General features: G+C 45.3%; 1 protein-coding gene across 17 annotated transcripts in view; it reads left to right on the top strand.

Annotated features, from left to right (window-relative positions):
• Window positions 1–3,683: 3,683 nt before the first annotated feature.
• Window positions 3,684–19,839, top strand: part of KALRN (kalirin RhoGEF kinase) — a 687,608-nt gene continuing 671,452 nt past the window's right edge. For 14 of the 17 annotated variants that reach the window (XM_054551365.2, XM_054551362.2, XM_054551361.2 and 11 more), the window contains exon 1: window positions 3,942–4,129. In XM_054551365.2, the coding sequence (XP_054407340.2) occupies window positions 4,057–4,129 (73 nt within the window). In that variant the 5' untranslated portion in view covers window positions 3,942–4,056. Of the gene's footprint in view, window positions 4,130–19,839 lie in introns of all 17 variants that reach the window. The other 3 variants (XM_054551360.2, XM_054551373.2, XM_054551372.2) reach the window with 1 other exon arrangement.

Raw genomic sequence — 19,839 nt, 5'->3', positions numbered from 1 at the left:
TAAATATACCAAAAAAGCCATGTGAATCTTGAGTTGTTTTGTGTGTGGGTGTGTGTGGGGAAAACTTTTAAGCTACAAATTTAATTTCTATAGTAGATAAATAGCTATTTAAGTTAGCAATTTCTCCTTGAGTGAACTTTAGTAGTTTGTGTCCATCTTATGAAAGTTGTCAAATTTGTTGGCATAAAGTTGTTCATAATATTCCCTTATTATTATTTTTACATTTATAGAATTTGTAGTGATGTCACCTCTGTCATTCCTGCTAGCAGTAGTTTGAGATTTTTCTCTTATTTTCTGATCAGTCTGGGTGGAGGTTTTTTGATTTTATTGATCTTAAAGAACTCACTTTAGTTTCATTGATTTTTTTCTTTTGTTTTCCTGCTATTTTATTGCCTTCTGCTCTGATCTTTTTTATTTCTGTTCTTCCACTTTGATTTCATTTGCTCTTACAGTAGAATAGGAGCTTATTGATGGGAGATCTTTATTTTCAAAATAGGTATTTAGCACTATAAATGTCTTTCTGCTTTAGCTGCATCCCACAGATTTAGACTGCCTTAGCTGCATCCCACAGATTTTTATGTAATGTGTTTTCATTTTTATTCACTTTGAGATTCTTTCTAATATCCCCCTTTGAATTCTGTTTTTTTGGTGGGGGGTGGCAGGGGACAAAGTCTCACTGTGTCACCCAGGCTAAAGTGCAGTGGCACAATCTTGGCTCACTGCAACCTCTGCTTCCTGGGTTCAAGTGATTCTCATGCCTCAGCCACCAGAGTAGCTGGGATTACAGGCATACACTACCATGTCCGGCTAACTTTTGTGTTTTTACTAGAGATAGGTTTCGCCATGTTGGTCAGTCTGGTCTTGAACTCCTGGCCCCAGGTGATCCCCTGGCCTCAGCCTCCCAAAGTGTTAGAATTACAGGCATGAGCCATGGTGCCCAGCCTGTCCTTTGAATTCTTAGTAGCTCATGTGTTATTTAGAAGTGTGTTATTTACTTTCCAAATATTTGGGAGGTTTTTCTAGATTCTTTTTGTTATTGATTTCTAGTTTAATTCTATTGTGGTCAGAGAACATACTCTGTGTGATTTTTTTAAAAAAACCAACTTAGGTATAATTTATATACCTCTTCGCATGATTTTAATCCTTTTAAAGTTTTTGAGATTTGTTTTATGGCTTAGCGTGTGGTTTATCTTGACAAATGCTACCTGTGCATTTGAAAAAATGTATATCTGCTGTTATGGAGTGGAATATTCTATAAATGTCAGTTAGGTTAGGTTGGTTGATAGCATTGTTCAAGTCTTCTATATCTTTACTGATGATCTGTCTCCTTATTCTATTAATTACTGCATTTTACAGATATTAAATTGTCTGACTATAATTATAAATTTTTATATTTCTCATTGCAATCCTATCAGTTTTGCTTCATGTACTTTGAAGCTGTCTTATTAGGTGCAAACACTCTTAGGATTGTTACGTCTGCTTGATGAATTGAAATGTCCCTCTTTATCCCTGGTAATATTCTTTGCTCTGAAATCTTCTTTGATATTAATATAGCCATGAACAGTTAACATTTTAATAGAAATTGCCAAATTTCCTCTCAAAAAAAGTTTGTGTCATTACATAAGGTGTTCCCCCATTCTTGTCTGTATCTTGAGATTTTGATATGAACCTTCCTCTAAACATGTAATGTTTCTTCTGAATTGTGGGTGAGCTAATGCCTTGCCAGGCCACTGGTTCTTTAGCTGCACAATGGTGGCAATTCATTAATAGCAGCTCTGCCATCACATATGTGTGTGCGGGGTTAGGGGAGCAGACCAGGGGTTAGGCAAAGGATTAAGGGGAAGGAAGATTTTGAAAAGACAAATGAGAAGTATTTTCATTGTCAGAAAAGGCATAGGCAAAGGGGCATCTTAAGCCAGTTCAAGATACTGGGGCCAGATGAATTAGATCTCAGGGCAGTGAACTTGTGATGTCAGAGTCACTACAGAGGTCTGATAGATGTACTCAAGGTTGGAGACAGGTCTGATAGGTGTATCCAAGGTTGGAAACAGGTGCTTTTTTTTAATGGGTGAAAAAAATTAGACTATTTGTGTCAGTGAAGAAAGTGATGAGTACAGGGAGCCAGGAAGTGTTCACTAAAAACTAATTTAATTCATTTTATTTGCTGCAAGGTTACACAGTTGGTGGATCTGCATAGGCCCCAGTTGCCTTGGCCCCCAGAGAGAGGTGGAACCAAACAGGTTACTAGAGACAAACAGATCCAGGAGATTCTGTCTGATGGGTTGCAGTCATCAACTTCAGACCAGTACCTGGTTTTCCTATTAGGCGTGTTTTAACACATGAGGTCAGGCCACCACTTCTCCATCTCTCTGGATGAGGCAACAGCGAACAGCGCTCAGCAGACCTTATTAAGTACTCAGGTCTTAAAGACCCTCTGTTTGGCGGGCTCTGTAGTCACTAGAACCATAAACACACTACTGGCTAATTATTGTTTAATTATTGCTTAAAAACTGATGGGCACAATACAATCACCGCATTAATTACCCCATACAGCATCTGTTTTCTTTTTTGCAGTCATCCCCATTCCTCCCTAGCCCCTCTCCCCACTTTAATTGAAATTCAGCTTGCTGTAACACCTCCTTCCTCCCGGCCAACTGGATCTCTCCATTCACATGAGGGAGAACAAAACCGAGAAGGCCCCAGGGATTAGAGAGTTTTGACAGCTGTCCAAGAGGAGCGCGGAGATACGGGCCAAGTACGGAGGCAGGACAGAGACAAACGAGGGACAAGAGAGTGACGGAGGGAGGGAGAGATAGGCAGGGAGACATCACAGGAGCATTAAACTGGACAAAGAGTCACAGAGACAGGCGGAGATGTTTAAAGGGGCGCTGAAAGGGGGAAAAGGACGAGAAAAGATAAAAAGGAGAGAAACTGTGGCGAGCTGGTGAGGAAAATGTGAGAGGCTCAGGAGGGCAGGGAGACAGAAGAGAGCTCGTCAGGAAGGAGGGGAAGAAAGGCCGGCCTCTAGGGACAGGTCAGTCCAGCTTGGGGACCGATCTGAAGACCTAGAGAGGGCGGGCGGGCAGCCTGGTGTTCCCCTCACACACCTGGGAGTGGAGTGGGCGGAGGAGGTGGCCGCGGGGCCGGGAGGAGCACCGGCGGCGCGAGCGGAGAAGCTGAGCGCGCAGCGCCCGGGCCGCAGAGCCCCCTGGACAAGCCTGGCGTGTGCCCTGCAGCCCCGGGCTCGCCCGGCGGCCCCGCCCCCTCCCTGGCCCGGGCTTTTCCTGCGGATCTCAGGAAGCCGGCCTAGCACAGCCTCGAACAATAGCTCGGGACTCGGGCTCCGCTCCCCGGGAGGCCGGCGCGGGGCCGCTGGGACTGGGGGCGTAGGCGCCGCCGGGGGCCCGCAGCGAGCCCTCGGCCCCGGCCGGAGCTTCAGTTCAGCTCGGCGCTCCCGGGGTCATTGTTGGCCGGGACTGAGGGAGCGGGAGCCGGGGGAGGAGCTGGGGAGGCGGCGGCGGCGGCGGCGGCGGCGGCGGGAGCCAGAGGGGGAGCCAGAGAGCGAGCGAGCGAAGGAGGGAGGTAGCGAGTGAGCGAGTGAGCGAGGGAGGGAGGAGGTAGGGAGACAGGGAGGGTGGGAGGGAGGAGGAAAAATAAAGAGGAGAGAGCGGAGCAGGGCTGAACAATAGAGACAGGCAGACCGGCGAGCAGGAGAGCCAGCTGCCGCTGCTGGGGGACAGCGGGCGCCCAGGCAGCCCGCACCCTGGCCCCGGGCCCCGGCCCCAGCCAGACAGCAGGCGGCCAGCGCCCTGGGGAAGGGGTACCATGGGGGAGCTGGCGGCAGGCACCCCCAGCCCGCCGCGCGCCTCCGCCTGAGGGAGGCTCAGCGTCCTCTGTCCCAGCCCCGCCGCCCAACGCCCGCCCTCCAAGCCCCGCGGCCGCCAGCTCTGCGGCCGCGGCCGCTGCGCCCCGCGCCCTCCGCCCATCGGGCGCCGAGCAGCCCTCGGCCCCAGGCTTCTTCGGCCCCCGGCTGCCCGCGGACGCCCTCCCACAGTCATGAACCCCCCTGAGGGAGCAGCGGAGGAAGGAGGAGCAGCAGACTCGGACGTGGACGCCTTTTTCCGGACAGGTAAGCTGGGCAGGGCGCGGGAGGCCAGGGCTGAAGGCTGCTGCCTCGGACGCGGCGTCTCGGACAAGTTTGGGGAAGGAGGGCTGTTGCTGTCGCGTGCGTGTTGGGGGGCAGTGCCCCCTCGGCGTCGGGGCTGGAGTTGCCGAGATTCTGGTTGTTATGGCAGTGCTGGCTGCGTTTGGGGCGGGCGTGGGGGCTGGGAACTCCGCGCCCCTCCGCCTTCACCTCAGTTGCCGGAGTCTGTGTTGGGAAGGTGGGAGGCGGTCCCCTCGGACCGCCTTCTCCCGGAGCGCGGGGATGGGCGGCGTTGGCTCACTTTGCAGCGCGCCGCTCCGGCTACCGGCGTCCCAGCCCCTCCCTTGGCTCCCCCTCCCCCGTGCCTGTCAGCGGGGCTCCCGGCGGCCGCCCTGGGTCGGCACCCCTCCTCGCCGTCGGGGGCCCGGGGCCCTGATGTGCATAGAGGGGCGGCGGGGACCCGGAGCCGCGGCGGCTTCAGACTGACAGGAGCGGGGCGGAAGATATCGGTCTCGCCTGGTGCGTGTAGGGAGCTGGTCCCTCTGACTTGAGAGGCAGACCCGGCTGGGAGGGCGGTGGGCGCCTCGGACCTCCCCCTTGTCCTCCTCTTCAGTTCTGGGAACGGAGGAGCTATTCATAAGAATTACTCATTCCTGGAAGTGTGAGTTAGCGTCCTTCTCATACACACCCACTAAGTCTCTGCTTGCTGTGAGGTGTAGAGCCCTGAGATGTCTTTCCAGCTCTTTGCGCCCCTGCCATCGTCCAAGTCCCGGGTCCATTGCTCCTCCTGCTCCCTGGCTACACAGTCCCTCCCTAGAACCGGCACTGACCACCCTTATCTTCCACCACCTGTGGCCCTGTTTCTCTGATGGCCAGGGATTCCCCATCTCCCTGTACCTGTGGCTTCCACCAGCTTCTGTGTGTAGCTCCCCATCTCCCCACATGTCTGAAACGGTTTTGTCTGGAATCTTTGTCCCAAGGAGTCCAGTAAGTTACCGGGGCCCCATGCATCTGCTCTCCCTTTTGGAAAGTTGGATTAGAGGACATGAACTAGTGGGGGTCAGGGGTCAGGTTAGCTCTGGAGGGTCTCTGCACATCCATCTGTTTCCTAACCCTGTTACCTTGCCCTGGAGGTCATCTCTAGGGAAGGGGTGGGGTGCTTTGCGGGGGAGACTTGTGGTTTTGGAAGTCAAGACTTGATTGGCTCATATGTTCATTCTCTAGTTGATGTGCCGAGGAAAAAACTGGAGGACAGGAGCTGGTGCCAGGGTCTGGAGAAATCAGAGGGAGGCCCTGTCATTCTATTCTGCTTCCCAGGTCTAAGCCTTCTTTCCTTTTCTTTCTTCCTCCTTCCTTCCCTCCTTCCTCTTCCTGAGACATGGATTCTATTTTCTTTCTTCTCTCTCTCTCTGTCATACACACACAGCCCAGCACCCAAAAACATTGATTCTAAAGAGGTGGAATCTAGGGAAAAGGTGGTTCTGGGGGCTAAGTGATATCCAGAAATACTCATTATGAGGCAGAGGAGGGGAGATACGGGAATTCATAACTGGGACTAGAAACAAATTGACCAGTCAATCAAAAACCCAGCTGACCCCCCTTGCCTCCCAACTGGGGCAAAAGTCTGCATTTTCTTAGCTCTGAGGGAAAAATCTTGAAGTGTGAGCCTTCCCACCTTCCCTTTCTGGTCTCCACTTTTACCTTTTGGTGCCCACTCCTCTTTCCCCTTTCCTATCACCCAAACACTAGGTCCTGTTCATTTTCTGTTCCAGGCACCTGTGGCAGAGCTCAGTTCCTGGAGGCCTGCTTATTTCTGATAATAAATTCACACAGTGTTAATGGCCAATAATAGTCCAATGTGTTACTTTTCCCAGGGCCTTTCAAAACACAATGTGTGGCACACATTATCTAACCCTGGCTCAAATCACAGAATAAGTAGCAGACTGGGGTCAGTCTCCTGTGGGACTCCTATGTTGGGGATATTCTCCCTCCTCCTTGGGCAGCCCAGTGGCTGAGCTAAGTCTGATGTGCACTTAGTATCAGAGAAAGGTTAAGTCATTGGTGCATGAGGCTGGAAATGACTGATGACCTGTAACATGTTGCAAGAGGGGGTAGGTCAAGGACTACATCCACCGTGTGTGGACCTCTATGCTTGGCTCACTGACTGTCACCACACTGCTGGTCTCTAGCCTAGGCTCTTGCTGGGGATTCTTCTTCTTCTTTTTATTTTTATTTTTTGTTGTTAATTTTTATTTTAGGTTCAGGGGTACATGGGTGGCTTACATAGATAAACTGTGTGTCACAGGGGTTTGGTATGCAGATTATTTCATCACCTTGGTAATAAGCATAGTACCTGATAGGTATTTTTTTGTGTTTTTCTCTGTCCTCCCACCCTCCACCCTCAAGTAGGCTCCTGTGTTTGTTATTCCTCTCTTTGTGTCCATGTGTTTTCATTGTTTAACTCTCACTTATAAGTGAGAACATGAAGTATTTGGTTTTCTGTTCCTGCATTAGTTTGTTTAAGATAACAGCCCCCACCTCCATCCATGTTGCTGCAAAGGGCATGATCTTATTCTTTTTTATGGCTGCATAGTATTCCATGTTGTACATGTACCACATTTTCTTTATCTAGTCTGCCATTGATGGGCATTTAGGTTGATTCCATGTCTTTGCTATTGTGAACAGTGCTGCAATGAACATATGCATGTGCATTGGTGGAGATTCTTAAACTTAGAAAAGCCATGTTTCTAAACCTTCTCCCTTCTGATTCCCCATCTCTATGGAATATAGCACTATACCTGATAGGCTGTATAGATTATAAATATATTCTACTGAACAACTGAGAAAGCTTCAAACAAATTTTCAAAGTCCCTAGCACCAGGGTTACCCCTTTCTTTGTGATGGAAAATTTTGTATGCACAAGGACCAAATTGGAAATTGCTTCGTCAAAATTCTGGCATACTGTGCTTCTAATTAGGCATGTTTCAAATTATTCTGTCATTTTGGATCCTTGCTTGTCCTCTTCTGATCATTTTGGTGTTTCAATCTCTTGACCAATTGGTTAAGCTAGATTCCCTAAATCTCACTTCCCTGTGTGCACATGGACACAGACACCCCACCCTACCCAGCCTACTATTCTAGATTGGTAGACTCCAGATTGTCTTCTTGGGAATTCTCTGTTCCAAGCCTGAGAAAGTGTGTTACAATAATTTTATTGATCATAGTTATGAGGCAGAGGAGGGGAGATATGGGAACTGATAACTGGGACCAGAAACCAATTGACCAGCCAATCAAAAAGAACTTTTCAATTTTCCCCAGAGGCTTCTGCTGTCCAGGGTGCTGTGGAACACAAAAGAAATATTCAAAGTGGTCTCTGTCCTCAAAGAACTTTTGAAGAAGATTGACATTTACTGTTCAATTAGTGATTAATTGCTAAGCGTTGTGGTGCTATAAGTTAAAAAGTTGGCAGAACTACAGAGGAGGTGGAACTTAGGGTGGTCCTTGAAGGATGAATGGAGAATGGGCAGTGGCACATGAGAGTTTGGGCATTGAAGAGCCTGGGCTGACATAGAGGAAGATGTAGGTTAGTAAGGAATGGGAAACAGGATTGGAGAAGTGGGGCAGGGTCAAATAGGGAGAGTCTTGAAAGCACAAGGGTGGAGATTGGATTTAATTCTGGGGCAGTAGGGAGTCATTATGGATTCTTGAACAATGACACATCATGAAAAAAGTGGTGTTTGGAAAGGTTAATCTGGGATAATATGATTGAATAAGTGGAGAAGAGAAGGGTACAATCTAGGGAGGTGCAAAAGTGATCCGGAGCTGAAGGGGAGAAGCCTTGGTCTGGGTTGGTGGCAGAAAGGATGGGGAGTCAGGGATGCCACTGAGACACATTTTTAGAGGTATAAATGTGGGGACTTGTTGATAATCTAGTGATGGGGGAGAGGAAAATGAAGCCTATGAGGAAAATGAAGTTGCTGGGTTGAGGAGCCTAGAGGACTGACAGTGACTGATGAACAGGTGTGGGCTGGTTGAAGACAGGACCTGGTTTTGCAGGGCAGATAATGATGTTAGCTTTGGACATGAAGCATGGAAGGTGACTCAGGGAAATCCAGATGGAGTTGTTTTGTCAGCAGTTGGAAATGTGGGACTCAAGACAGGAGCATGGGCTGGAGGCTAGGGCTGTTGATGTTGATTTGGAAGGTTGGATGCAGCTGAAGCTTTGTGAATGCATCTGCTCTCAGAGGGAAGGAGTAGAGGAAGAAAGGGAAGGGTGGAAGTTAGATTTTGGGGTAGAAATTCATATTGCAGAAGTGGCAGTGGAGGAGACTTGATCCTGGAGACCCCAGAGAGTCAGTGTGGGCTCTGATGTGATGACAGGCTGCAGGCAGGTTGAGCAGGAGGAGTGCTGGGGGCATGATGAAAAAAAGATCCTGTGCACTCCAGGAGCACAGGATTAGAAGAGGTGTTCAGTGGAGGGATTTGGGGTGGTGAGTGGGAATCAGCTACTTGCAGAGTTTATCAGTGAAAGGAAAAAGAGGTGTGTGCTTAGCCAGAAGGGACGTTAGTATCCAGAAAAGGAATTTTTGTTTTTTGTTAGAGTCACAGCAGGTTTGGAGGTGGCAGGGAGAGAATGTGTGGAGAGGAAAAATTGAGGAGGCTAGAACGAGTGTAGAGTTTGATACCTGAAGAAATGAGATAAGAATAGGTTCCCTAACAAAAGTAAGAGCTTAGCTTTGGTAAGCAGCAGAGAAACCTTTTTCTTTAAGGTGCAAAGGAAAAAAAGTAAGAAGATAAATGAAAAGAGAGTGATGTGGAGATATTTTCTACCTCTGTCCTTCTGTTGAGCATTGGTTCTGTGAATCTAGACATTTTCAACTGAAGTGTTTGTGGTTATTTGGGCTTCAGCCAATCTCAAACTCAACTCTGTATATCTTTCCAGCTCCCCAAACTAGCTCTTCCTCTTGACTTTCTTAATTCTATAAGTGACACCTTCACTCTCCCAGTCATGATATTTAAAACCTTGGTATTGTCTGTGAGGAATCTCTTTCCTCCAACAAACCCTGTTGAATTATCTTTCATAGTTAGCCCTTGCTGCTCATCCACAGGGCATGGCCCCAGGCCAGGCCCCATATGCCCCCATGGACTCCTTTCCTGGCCCTCATTCTCATCCCTTGGAAGCTGTTCACTTAGCCCCACTCCAAATTGGACCTGCAGACACATTAAACTTCCTAAAGCACTACTTTCCTCACAGCACTGCTTGGTGCTTGAACCTTCAGTAACCCCCTAGTGCCTTCAGGGTCAAGTGTCGGCCTCACAGCTCAACTCCAGCCAGGCTGCTCTCCACACACTGCCCAAGGGGTCCTGCATTCACAGTCTCCTTGGATCAAATACCCCGGCACCCTCCAAATCCAACACAGTCTTTAAGACTTGATCCCTGCTTTCTTCTGGGAGCTTTCACAGCTCACGATGACAGCCCTTTGAATTACTCACTGTCTGTACTCATTTTCTCACTTCATCAGTATTGTATTGTTATTTAGCCTTTCCATACATGAAGGCTTGTCTCCCCCATTGAAGTTATTTGTTCTTTGGAGGTAAGAAAAAGGATCTTTTTAAAAGCTTGTGATTAATCAAAAAACACCTCCTCACAATATAAATCAAACATGGCAAAATATAAGCAGCTATTGAATCTAAGTGATGGTTTGTTTGTATTCACTGTATGATTTCTTAAACTTTTTTCTTAAATAATAACCCCATCACATCTAGACAGGGAAACTTAAACTGTTGTCATGTCCAGATCATATAGAAGGGAGATTTGGGAATAACAATCTATGTTTGTATGCGATTCCTTGAGTAAATATCACCGCCCAGTCTGTACATTGCCAGGTACCTAAAAAGGGAGTCTCTTACTTCCTGAGCTTTCTTTTGCAGCAAAGGAAAACATCTTTTTTTTTTTTAAGTTATGTTTGATGCTCCAGAGTGTAAATACGAGGCTTAATTTAATGCTTATTGTCCCTTCTTGATCTCCTCCACTTTCACCCATTATGAACTGGGCTTTTGGTCACATCATTTTTCAGGAGCCTTTGGGGGAGTATTGGGAAGACTGTGGTTCTGGAGAGGGAATGTTGTTAATATTTCTAATGCTATATTTTTATAGGCTATTTCTACTATTAATATATTTTAGAACATATCAGTGACATCCAGGTCTACCTCTGTAAGATTTGGCAAGCTTTGCTTCATCCTTGTGCCACAAATCACCAATAACTTTATTACTGGTACATACTGTCCAGTCATATTTGATAATCCCTTGAGGGATGAAAGGAGTTTTAGAATAAACTGAAGCTACAGAAAGAAATTAACTGAGAAGTAAGAAAATCTTCCTGACTATAAATAAAATCAATAAAACACTATAAGGGGTGAACTAGAGGTTCTTCTTAGATGTTGGAAATGAACACTTTTTACTTTCAAAGTTTTCTCTGGTTCTGGTATTTGATAGTTTACTGCTGGAGGTGGTCAGTATGGTATAGCCCAGTGGCTATCAACAAGGGCAATTCTCCCCCTCCCACCCCCCATCATAGAACATTTAGCAATGCCTGGAGACATTTTTTTTGGTGTAATAACTTGGGGAGGGTTTGCTACTGGCATCTAGTGGATAGAGGTCAAGGGTGCTGCTAAGCATCTTACAATGCACAGGACAACAAATAATTATCCAGCTCCAAAATGTCAGTAATGCTGAGATGGAGAAACCCTGGTATAGCCAGAGGATGATAGGCTTTGGATGGAATAGGTTCAGCACTAACTAGGGATAGGATCTTGCATTAATTATTTAATATCTCTCATCCTCATCTTCTGCAAAATGGGACTGATAAAGCTTGTTTCACAGGTTGAGAGTATTAAGTAGGAAAAAAACATGTATGGAGCATCTAGTGGTCTCTGACACAGTAGAAGCACAAGAAATCCTAGTTATCCCTGTTGTTCCTGCTGTTTTAATTATTAATTGAATGTGATGGACAGAGGCTGAAGGTCTCTTGAAGGCATGCTGGGCAGGGCTTTTGACATGGGATGCGAGAGGGTGCCAGAGAGGCAACATTGATGCAGTGCAGGGATCCTGTGTGTGGCATCAGAAGGCTAGGTTTTGGGCCTTGGCTCTCTTTCATTCATTCATTTAATAATTTGTTTGAAAAATATTTATCAAGTGTTTACTATAGTCATGTACCATGCATGCTATGGGAGTATATAAAGCCATTAAAAAAAGAATGTAGAACAGGAATGGAAATGGAAATAAACATACCCCCTCTGGGAGCACTTGGATATAAGGGGTTAAAAGGGGAGGGAAAAGTCTATGAAGGAGGCTGAGAAGGTCAGACAATAGAGCAGGAGGTAAACACTCCATTTTTCTCTCTACTTACATGAATAACTTGGGCAAATGACTTCAACATCTGTGTAAGATGAGGATAATAGCCCCCCTGCCCCGACCCTTCCCTTATAGAGCTGCTGAGAGACTCAAATAAGATACTGTATCTGAAAAGTTGTACAATACTATCCAAATATATGTAGATCTTTCCAAATTGAACATTCTATTACTCTAAGTGCTTCTTCTGACAAGTATTATCTTATTTAATCTGACTTCCATGGGACCTTTCCAGTCCAGGAAGAGATGCAGTTCTTCTCATTTTGGTTTCCCAAGGGGACTGGATGGGGCACTCTTTTACAGCAGGTCAGGGGACCCCTGTTTTCTCCTCCTCTGCATAAGTAGAAGAATGCCAGTTCCTGTCTGGGTCATGGGGCACGTGGCTCGATCCATGTGGAGAAGGTTCTTGCTTCTTACTTCTGCTGAGCCTCAGGTGTGCACAGAGAATCAGGCCCTTCCTGCCTTTTCTCTGTCTGCGTGCAGTTCAGAGTCCTCCTGCCACTCCTTTGTGTATGAATGACTGGCAGCGAAAATAACTAGGAAATGACTGACAGCCACAGAGCTGTTGGATCAATAGAGCTGCTTGAAATTGTGTCTGCCTAGGAGCGAGGGAACAGAAAGAATCAAATGGGTGGACAGAGGAATTAATTCAGGGAGGTAAAGAAGAAACTGTAGGAGAATTAGCTTTGTCTCCTCCCCATCTGCCCTATGACATTATTAGAAGAGAGCTGGACACTAGCTAGGGAACATGGATGCAACAGATAAACAAGTGTAAGAGTGAAAAGTGGCAGACACTCTGTACGCTTAAGGGAGTGGCTACTTCTCCTTGATCTGGGACATATGATGGGTATGGTTTGGACAGGGAAGACAGAAAGTGTTGTGATCCCAGGTTAAAACAGCATTGAAAGGAGGTGTGAATATTCATAGCATATTTAGGGGCAGTAAATGGTCCAGTTTATGTGACTCAGTGGCTGGTGGAGGATCAATGGGAGATGAAACTCAGGAGGTGGCAACCAAGTTGATTAGTTGATTCCTTTATCAAATATTTACTAGGCTCCTAGATCATGAAGGCATTGAATCGAAGGCCAATGAATTTGGTCTTTCAGCAGTTGGCTTTGAGAAGCCACTAAAAATGACATGATCAGAAAGATAAATCTGGCAGCCCTGTGGAGGGTCCATTGGAGTAGGGGAGGGACTGTTGGTTGGGGATGAGTTAGGAGATCACTGTGATAGGCTAGGAGAGTCTGAACTTGAGAAGCAGCAGCAGAAATGGAGAGGAGGGGATGGATATGAGTTACTTTGGGAAGTGGAGTCTATAGGGCCTGGCATCTTGGATGTCGATGTGTCAAGAAAGAGATAGGAACCCAAGATTACTCCAAAGTTAAGACTTTGAGTGACTGGGAGAACAGAGATACCCTTAATGAAAGTCAGGAGCTGGTAAGAGGAGGAGCAGCTGTGGGGAGGCAGGGGAAGAGGGGGGATTTGGAGAATTTGCTTTGGGACATGTTGCATTTCTGGTGTCAGTGAAATAGCTAAGGGAGGTGTGGATTCAGTAGGTGGATAACGAAGGGAGTCTGGAGCTTTGGAAGGCGGCCAGATCTGGAAATATAGATTTGGGAGCTATCTGAAAGAAGTTGTGGCTGGAGCTATCAAAATAGATGATATAATAAATGAAAAGCATACACAGAATTAAGGGCAGAGTGCCAAAGACAGAATTGTAGATACAGGGGTATCTACAGTTGGATACAGATGCAGAAGGGCTGGAGGAGAACCAGGAGAGAGCAATACTTGGGAAACACAGGTGATCAACAGGGTTTAATGCTGCAGAGAAGTTGAGGGAGATGGGAACTGAGCAAATACCATTGGTTCTGGAGACTAGGAATCCTTGGTAATCTTTGAAATAACAGTTTCAATTGTGTATGGGAGGTGGAATTCAAATTCCAAGGGGAATGAGGAGTGAGCACATGGGGAGGAAGTGGTGGGAGTGCATATAGATGGCTCTTTGGAAAGGTTTGACTGTAAAGGGAAGATTAAAAATAACAAGGTAGTTGGAGATGGGGAGCAGAGTTGAGGGGAGGTTTTTTTTAGGAGGGAAGATATGTGAATACCTAGGGATAGGATAGAGGGAGAAGGCAGGCATGAGGAAGAGACTTAATATTTAGAAAAGACAGAAGTAATAGATTGAGGAAGGTCCTGGATGAGCCTGGAGGGGTGGATCTCAAGTTCAGCTTTGGGCCAGAGGAGGATGCTTCTTTCTTGGACTCTGGAGGGAAGGCAGACTTCAGTGAAGTAGCTGGCTGGCAAGGACCAATGGGCACAATGTTCCAGATTGACAGCTCCAGGAGAGAGAGCATCATCTGGCTGGAAAACTCAGAGACTAGTGGTGCCATGCTTGGGGAGGGTAGTACAAGCTGAGGCAGCTGTGAAATGGGTGGGCTGAGCTGTTGTGGCCCTAGAAGGCTCTTGGGCAGAGAAGCTAAGAAGCGAGGCTGAGAGATCTAAAGTTAGCAATCCGTTTAAAAGTGCTGGTGGCTTTCTTTTGCAAGCCGAGGTGGGACTGCTCTAGGCTGTAGTGGGGTCTGCAGAATTGCCTCCTACAGAGTATGAGTCAGAAAGGCAAGTGGGGAAAGAAGTAAGTGAGGAGAGGAGAGAGGGAGGGAAACTCAGGCAAGATGGTATCTGGGCAGCCTACTGAGGAGGGGTCAATGTCTGGCCATCAAGGTACTGTATCAGTGATGGGATTTGCTCATGAATTTCCAGGTTCCATAGTGTCTCTAGAAGTCCTAGAAGAAAGGGGAAGCAGGCTAGGGCTCATGAATGAGCCCCTTGCTCATTCTTCTCCATGAAGTGGAATCCTTCACACAAAAGAGAAGATGCCATACTCTTTTTCTTGGCCCCAAACACTCCTTCCACCCCTTGTTTCAGGGGCTGACCCAAGATGAAAAGCCCCATTTCATCAAAGGCTCCTCAGTGGTCTCACACGACCCTCCAGAGGGCTGGGGAGTAGGAATCTGGGTGTTGCTGCCACCAAAGGGTGGATTGTGGGGCACCAGGCTTATCTTCCCTAGAACACAAGAAGGTGGGAGTTTCCTAAAGTATAGACCAGTTCCAGAATCATAGAATCTTAGAACAGGAACTTACCAGCTTTGTGACTTTGTGCAAGTTATAACCACTCCAAGCTTTAGTTTATAAATCTGTAAAATGGGTAAAAAATCCTTGCCTTTCAGTGGGCACCTGTAATCCCAGCTACTCGGGAGGCTGAGGCAGGAGAATCACTTGAACCCAGGAGGTGGATGTTGCAGTGAGCCAAGATCGTGCCACCACATTCCAGGCTGGGCAACAGAGTGAGACTCTGTCTCCAAAAAAAAAAAAAAAAAAAAAAAAATTGCTCACGTTAATAGGTATATTGTGATAGTTATATTCATATTGTGAATAGTAATATAAATAGGATATTACTAGTAATGTGGTATTATATATTACTAGTATGACATATTACATGTACGACATATTATGATTATGTTACCAGTTAGATGAATCCCTTTATTTTCAAAATCATGAACACTGATTCCTTCCTTCCTTCCTTCCTTCCTTCCTTCTCTTCCTTCTCTTCTTTCTCTTCATTCATTTGGTAAGTGTGGAGATAGGGTTATGATTTTTAAACTTGCAGTTACAATTATTCCAAGGCATGACGGGCAGGGACTAGGGATGAGGCTAAAATCTCCATCTTTTATACTCTTACCCAGCCCAGGGACAATGGGCATCTATGGGGTGGGGGCACAATATTGAGTTGGCAGCTGGACAGTGGGCCTAGAAGGGGACCCGGGAGACTGGCAGATGGTTAATTGGATGTGACAAAAGAGGGCTAGGAGGAGGGGTCTGGGCTCCTGGGGGATTCTTGTCTCTAACTACTTACTGTCCTGAAATGAGGTAGTGGGGAAAGAGAGGAGTGGCTCTAGGAACAGTTGGGGAAAAGATTGGCAGGACTCCGTGTCAGGGTGTGGCAGTGGAAGGACAGAACACCATAGGGAGTAATGTCACAGCTTTAAGTCAGAGGGAAGGTGCAAGATTTTAAGCCTCTTCTGTGTACACCAGTGCTTTGGCATATAACATGGTCAGATACTTGGAAGTAAAGAGACACTTAACCAAAGATTGTAACAGTACAGTTTTCTAGTCATTCTTCATGATCCCAACCACTGAGTTTTGACAGCTAAGTATCATTCCTTTTGATGGGAATTGGAGAAAGAACTAATCAATTTTAGCAGAGTACTGGATTTCAGTGAGCAGATCTCTTCATTTATTCTTACACTCATTTATCGACGTGTCAGACACCAGCTGTACACCTACTAAGTGCCAGGCACTGGGGGTACACAGACAAGTTATAAATAATCTTTCCCGAAAGGAGGTTAACAGCCTAATGGGGGGGGTTGCCTGGTACATAAACAGATGATTGCAGTGTAGTATAAGTTCAGTAAAGAGGAATGCACACTAATGTATAGAGGAAGGATTAACAACCTCACCCGAATAGGTGTGGGGAAGATTCATTGAAGAGGGAGTGCTTAGGCTGAAATGGATGAAAAGGTAGTGCAAACAAGAATAATGAGCATAGACCACTATTCAAGAAGCTTGGTAATAAAAGTAAGGAGAAAAATAAGATGGTAATCAAAAGGACATTTTGGGGGTACTGATATTGTTCTGCTTCTAGACCATAGGTATGTTTCTTTTGTGAAATCTTAATGAGCTGTAAACTTATATGTGCAGTTTTATGCATGTATATTATTCTTAATTCAAAAATTTTAAAAGGTTATCAGGTCCAGTGAAGTTATTTTTTCTTTCAGATCAAGGAAAAGCTTTGAATGTTTGAAAAAGTCATAGGAAGAGACAATGGTAGAGACTCAAAGTATTAGAAGGTGGTATATGTGTTAGTGGGGTACGAGGGTGGGTACCAGCTTCCCCAGAGTTAGAAAAGAATGAGATTTCTGGGCAAAGAGGTTATCTCTGGAATCGATGGTCACCTTTTCTTCTATGGCTATGAGGAAAGACCAGGTATTTTTCAGGTCAGATGCTGGAGCTCTTATTAAGCTAACCTCAGTCATCTTAGTGAATGGGAGCCAAGGTCATCTGCAAGCACTGGGAGATGCTGTGAGCCTGGGAAGAGAGGAGATGGATTGGATCCATTCTCTGGAGAGTGAGTGGGAATTGCATAAAAGAATGATCTGTTCAGTTGATTTCAGAATGGGCTGGGTATGTCTGCTTCTGACTCTTGCTCAGCCCTGGAGACTCTGGAGCGGGGATAAAAACAGTGTTTTTGGCTGGTGATTTGGACAAGATGTCTAGGGTGAGGATGAGGTGTGCACTTCACTTGTTTGGATACTATTCTCTTCCCCAAACTTTATGGAACATCAATGGCTTTGAGGCCTTTTGGAGGCCCTACTTTGGAAAATGTTTATGTCTGATTTCTCCAAGTAGGTTGTACACACACTTTGCTTTGGACTTGTCTGTATTCTTGTCAATGCCCAGGTTAGTGCCTTGCAAATAATACTTGCTCCATTAGTATTTGTTGACCCATTTTTTTTTTTTTTCAAAAAAGCTACTTATTGGTGTCTAGGCTACTTGGGAGTTTTATAATGAAACACTGTGCTAAGGAAATGTATCTTTTTCTTTTTTCTGGTGGACAGGCAATTTTGCTTTAAACAAAAGACCTATGAAGTCAACATTGTGAAATACAGCTGTTGTGTGGATTAATTAGAGGGGACTCCTTTTATCACTTGCTTATAAATATTCACATATTTCACAGGCACTGGAAAAATATTCACTCTTCTTTTAGAAAGATCCAAGTAGGAAAGTTCAAACATGCAAATGGACCAACTAATTAATATTTAGTGAGTCTCTGCCATGTGCCTAGTATTATGCCAGATACTAAGAGGGCTAATGAAAATGGCTATCACATGATCTTTGTCCCTGAAAAGTTTATAGTCTTGTTGAATTAGGAAAATAATGGCTAATTGGAGAACAATCAGAAAGGGAGTTTTAGTCATTCATTGACTCATTTAATATGTATTTATTGTCTATAAGCTAAGTGATAATTTAAATAAGTGGTAAAATAAGGTTTTATTTAGAGAGACTCAATTTTAGGTATACCTCCACAGAACACTTTTTTTTTTTTTTGAGATGGAGTCTCGCTCTGTTGCCCAGGCTGGAGTGCGGTGGCACGATCTCTGCTCACTATAAGCTCTGCCCCCCAGGTTCATGCCATTCTCCTGCCTCAGCCTCCCAAGTAGCTGGGACTACAGGCGCCCACCATCACGCCTGGCTAATTTTTTTTTTTTTTGTATTTTTAGTAGAGACAGGGTTTCACAGTGTTCGCCAGGATGGTCTCGATTTCCTGACCTCATGATCCACCTGCCTTGGCCTCCCAAAGTGCTGGGATTACAGGCGTGAGCCACCATGCCCGGCCAGAACACTTTTTATATTGAAGTTTTTAAAAATATAAAGCATTATTTTAATGCTGGCTAACTGTAGGCCATTTGAAAAATGTGATGAAATATAAAGGATAGAAAAACCATTGTAATTCTATCACCCAGAGAGAACCCGTTTGCTGATATGAGGTATTTCCTTCTCGTCCTTTTTCCTATGTGGATTCACTCCCTTGATCCATGGTTTGTTTTTCGATTATTGAATTAAGATGAAAAACAAATGAAGGGGGTAGACTTTTTCCAAAATGAGGTCATTTTTTCCAACTAACTTGAAGGTATGATACATTCCTATACATATGTCTATTGAACAAAGTAAGACATTTATAAGCCAATTGACCTTTATATGGGGCAATATAGGAAGACAGAGGATCCATTCATTGTTTGGAGGGGTAAAGGTATTGACACTGTTGTAAAAAGTATTTACACAAAACAAAAGTACAAGATACATGGTCAAAGTGAATACTCTTTCTCCCTCTTACTCCCTTATGTTTAGATAAATTCAACATATACATGCATGCACCTGTTGCATATACATCTTTATACAAATGGATAGCTTTTTTTCATTTAACAAAAAGAGGATCATGCTATACCTGTTATTCTGCAACTTGTTTTTATCATTTTATAATCATGGACATTTTTCTATGTCAGTACCTATAGCTTTACCTCTTTTTTTTTTTTTTTTTGAGACAGAGTCTTGCTCTGTCACCCAGGCTGGAGTGCAGTGGTGCGATCTTGGCTCACTGCAAGCTCCGCCTCCCGGGTTCATGCCATTCTCCTGCTTCAGCCTCCGGAGTAGCTGGGACTACAGGCGCCCACCACCTCGCCCAGCTAATTTTTTTGTATTTTTAGTAGAGACAGGGTTTCACCATGTTAGCCAGATGGTCTTGATCTCCTGACTTCATGATCCGCCCGCCTTGGCCTCCCAATCCTGCTGGGATTACAGGCGTGAGCCACCGCGCCCAGCCACCTCATTTGTTTTAACAGTTGTGTTACATTCTATTGTGAGGATGTGTTACTTTATTAAACCATTCTCCTAATGATAGACATTTATAACCCAGATTTTCTGTGGACTGGTGTTTGTTCTGGGACATTATTTGGTCCAAAGAGTAGCAAGAAAGGCCATTCATTTTTTTGATCTTGTTCAAAGGTGACTGTAGGACAACTGTAGGTTTGGGCTGTTTTCTCTGCCTTTATCCTCAGGAGAGAGGAAGAACAACCAGTTCCTGTTCTCTGAAGGATAACTTTTTGTGTAATGTTTAAGGACACTTTTGTTAGTGACATTTAAATAAGTGGTAGAGGCCATTCTTGACCTCTTTTTCAGTGTGCCTTAGGGGCCAGATTTGCAGTCTCAATTAGCCAAAAAAGCTGCATCTGTTCTTGAGCTTGAATGTAAGTTAATTCCAATACCGCAGTTAGCTATGGCAGCACTTTAGATTGTGTATGCAAAAGCCATAGCCTGTTCTTGGCTAGGAGACTCCAAGGATGTCATTCGGGAGACCTTGGTTTCTAATTCTACCCACCACTAAATAGCTCTGTGATTTGGCCAAAGCCGGTAATATGCCTGTTTTTACAGATGGGATCTCTCTTTCCTCATTCGAAGAAAGAGGTAAACATACTTGCCCTGCCATACCTCATAGGAATAGTATGAGATAAAGTGAGATGATAGAAAGAAAATGCTTTGGAAAAACAAAATGCTGACTAAATGAAAAGGGATTTTGTCAGCTGCTTCTCTGGGGTCTCCTTTGGTTTTGAGTGTGGTTGAAAGCTGAGCTGGGGGACTCAGATGGGAGTGACAGCCTGTACTGCACTTG

The sequence above is a fragment of the Pongo abelii genome, chromosome 2, assembly GCF_028885655.2.
Source record: "Pongo abelii isolate AG06213 chromosome 2, NHGRI_mPonAbe1-v2.0_pri, whole genome shotgun sequence".
In the NCBI taxonomy this organism is placed as follows: domain Eukaryota; kingdom Metazoa; phylum Chordata; class Mammalia; order Primates; family Hominidae; genus Pongo; species Pongo abelii.
Note: the sequence above shows the minus strand (reverse complement) of the source record. Positions and strands in the feature narration are given on the sequence as shown.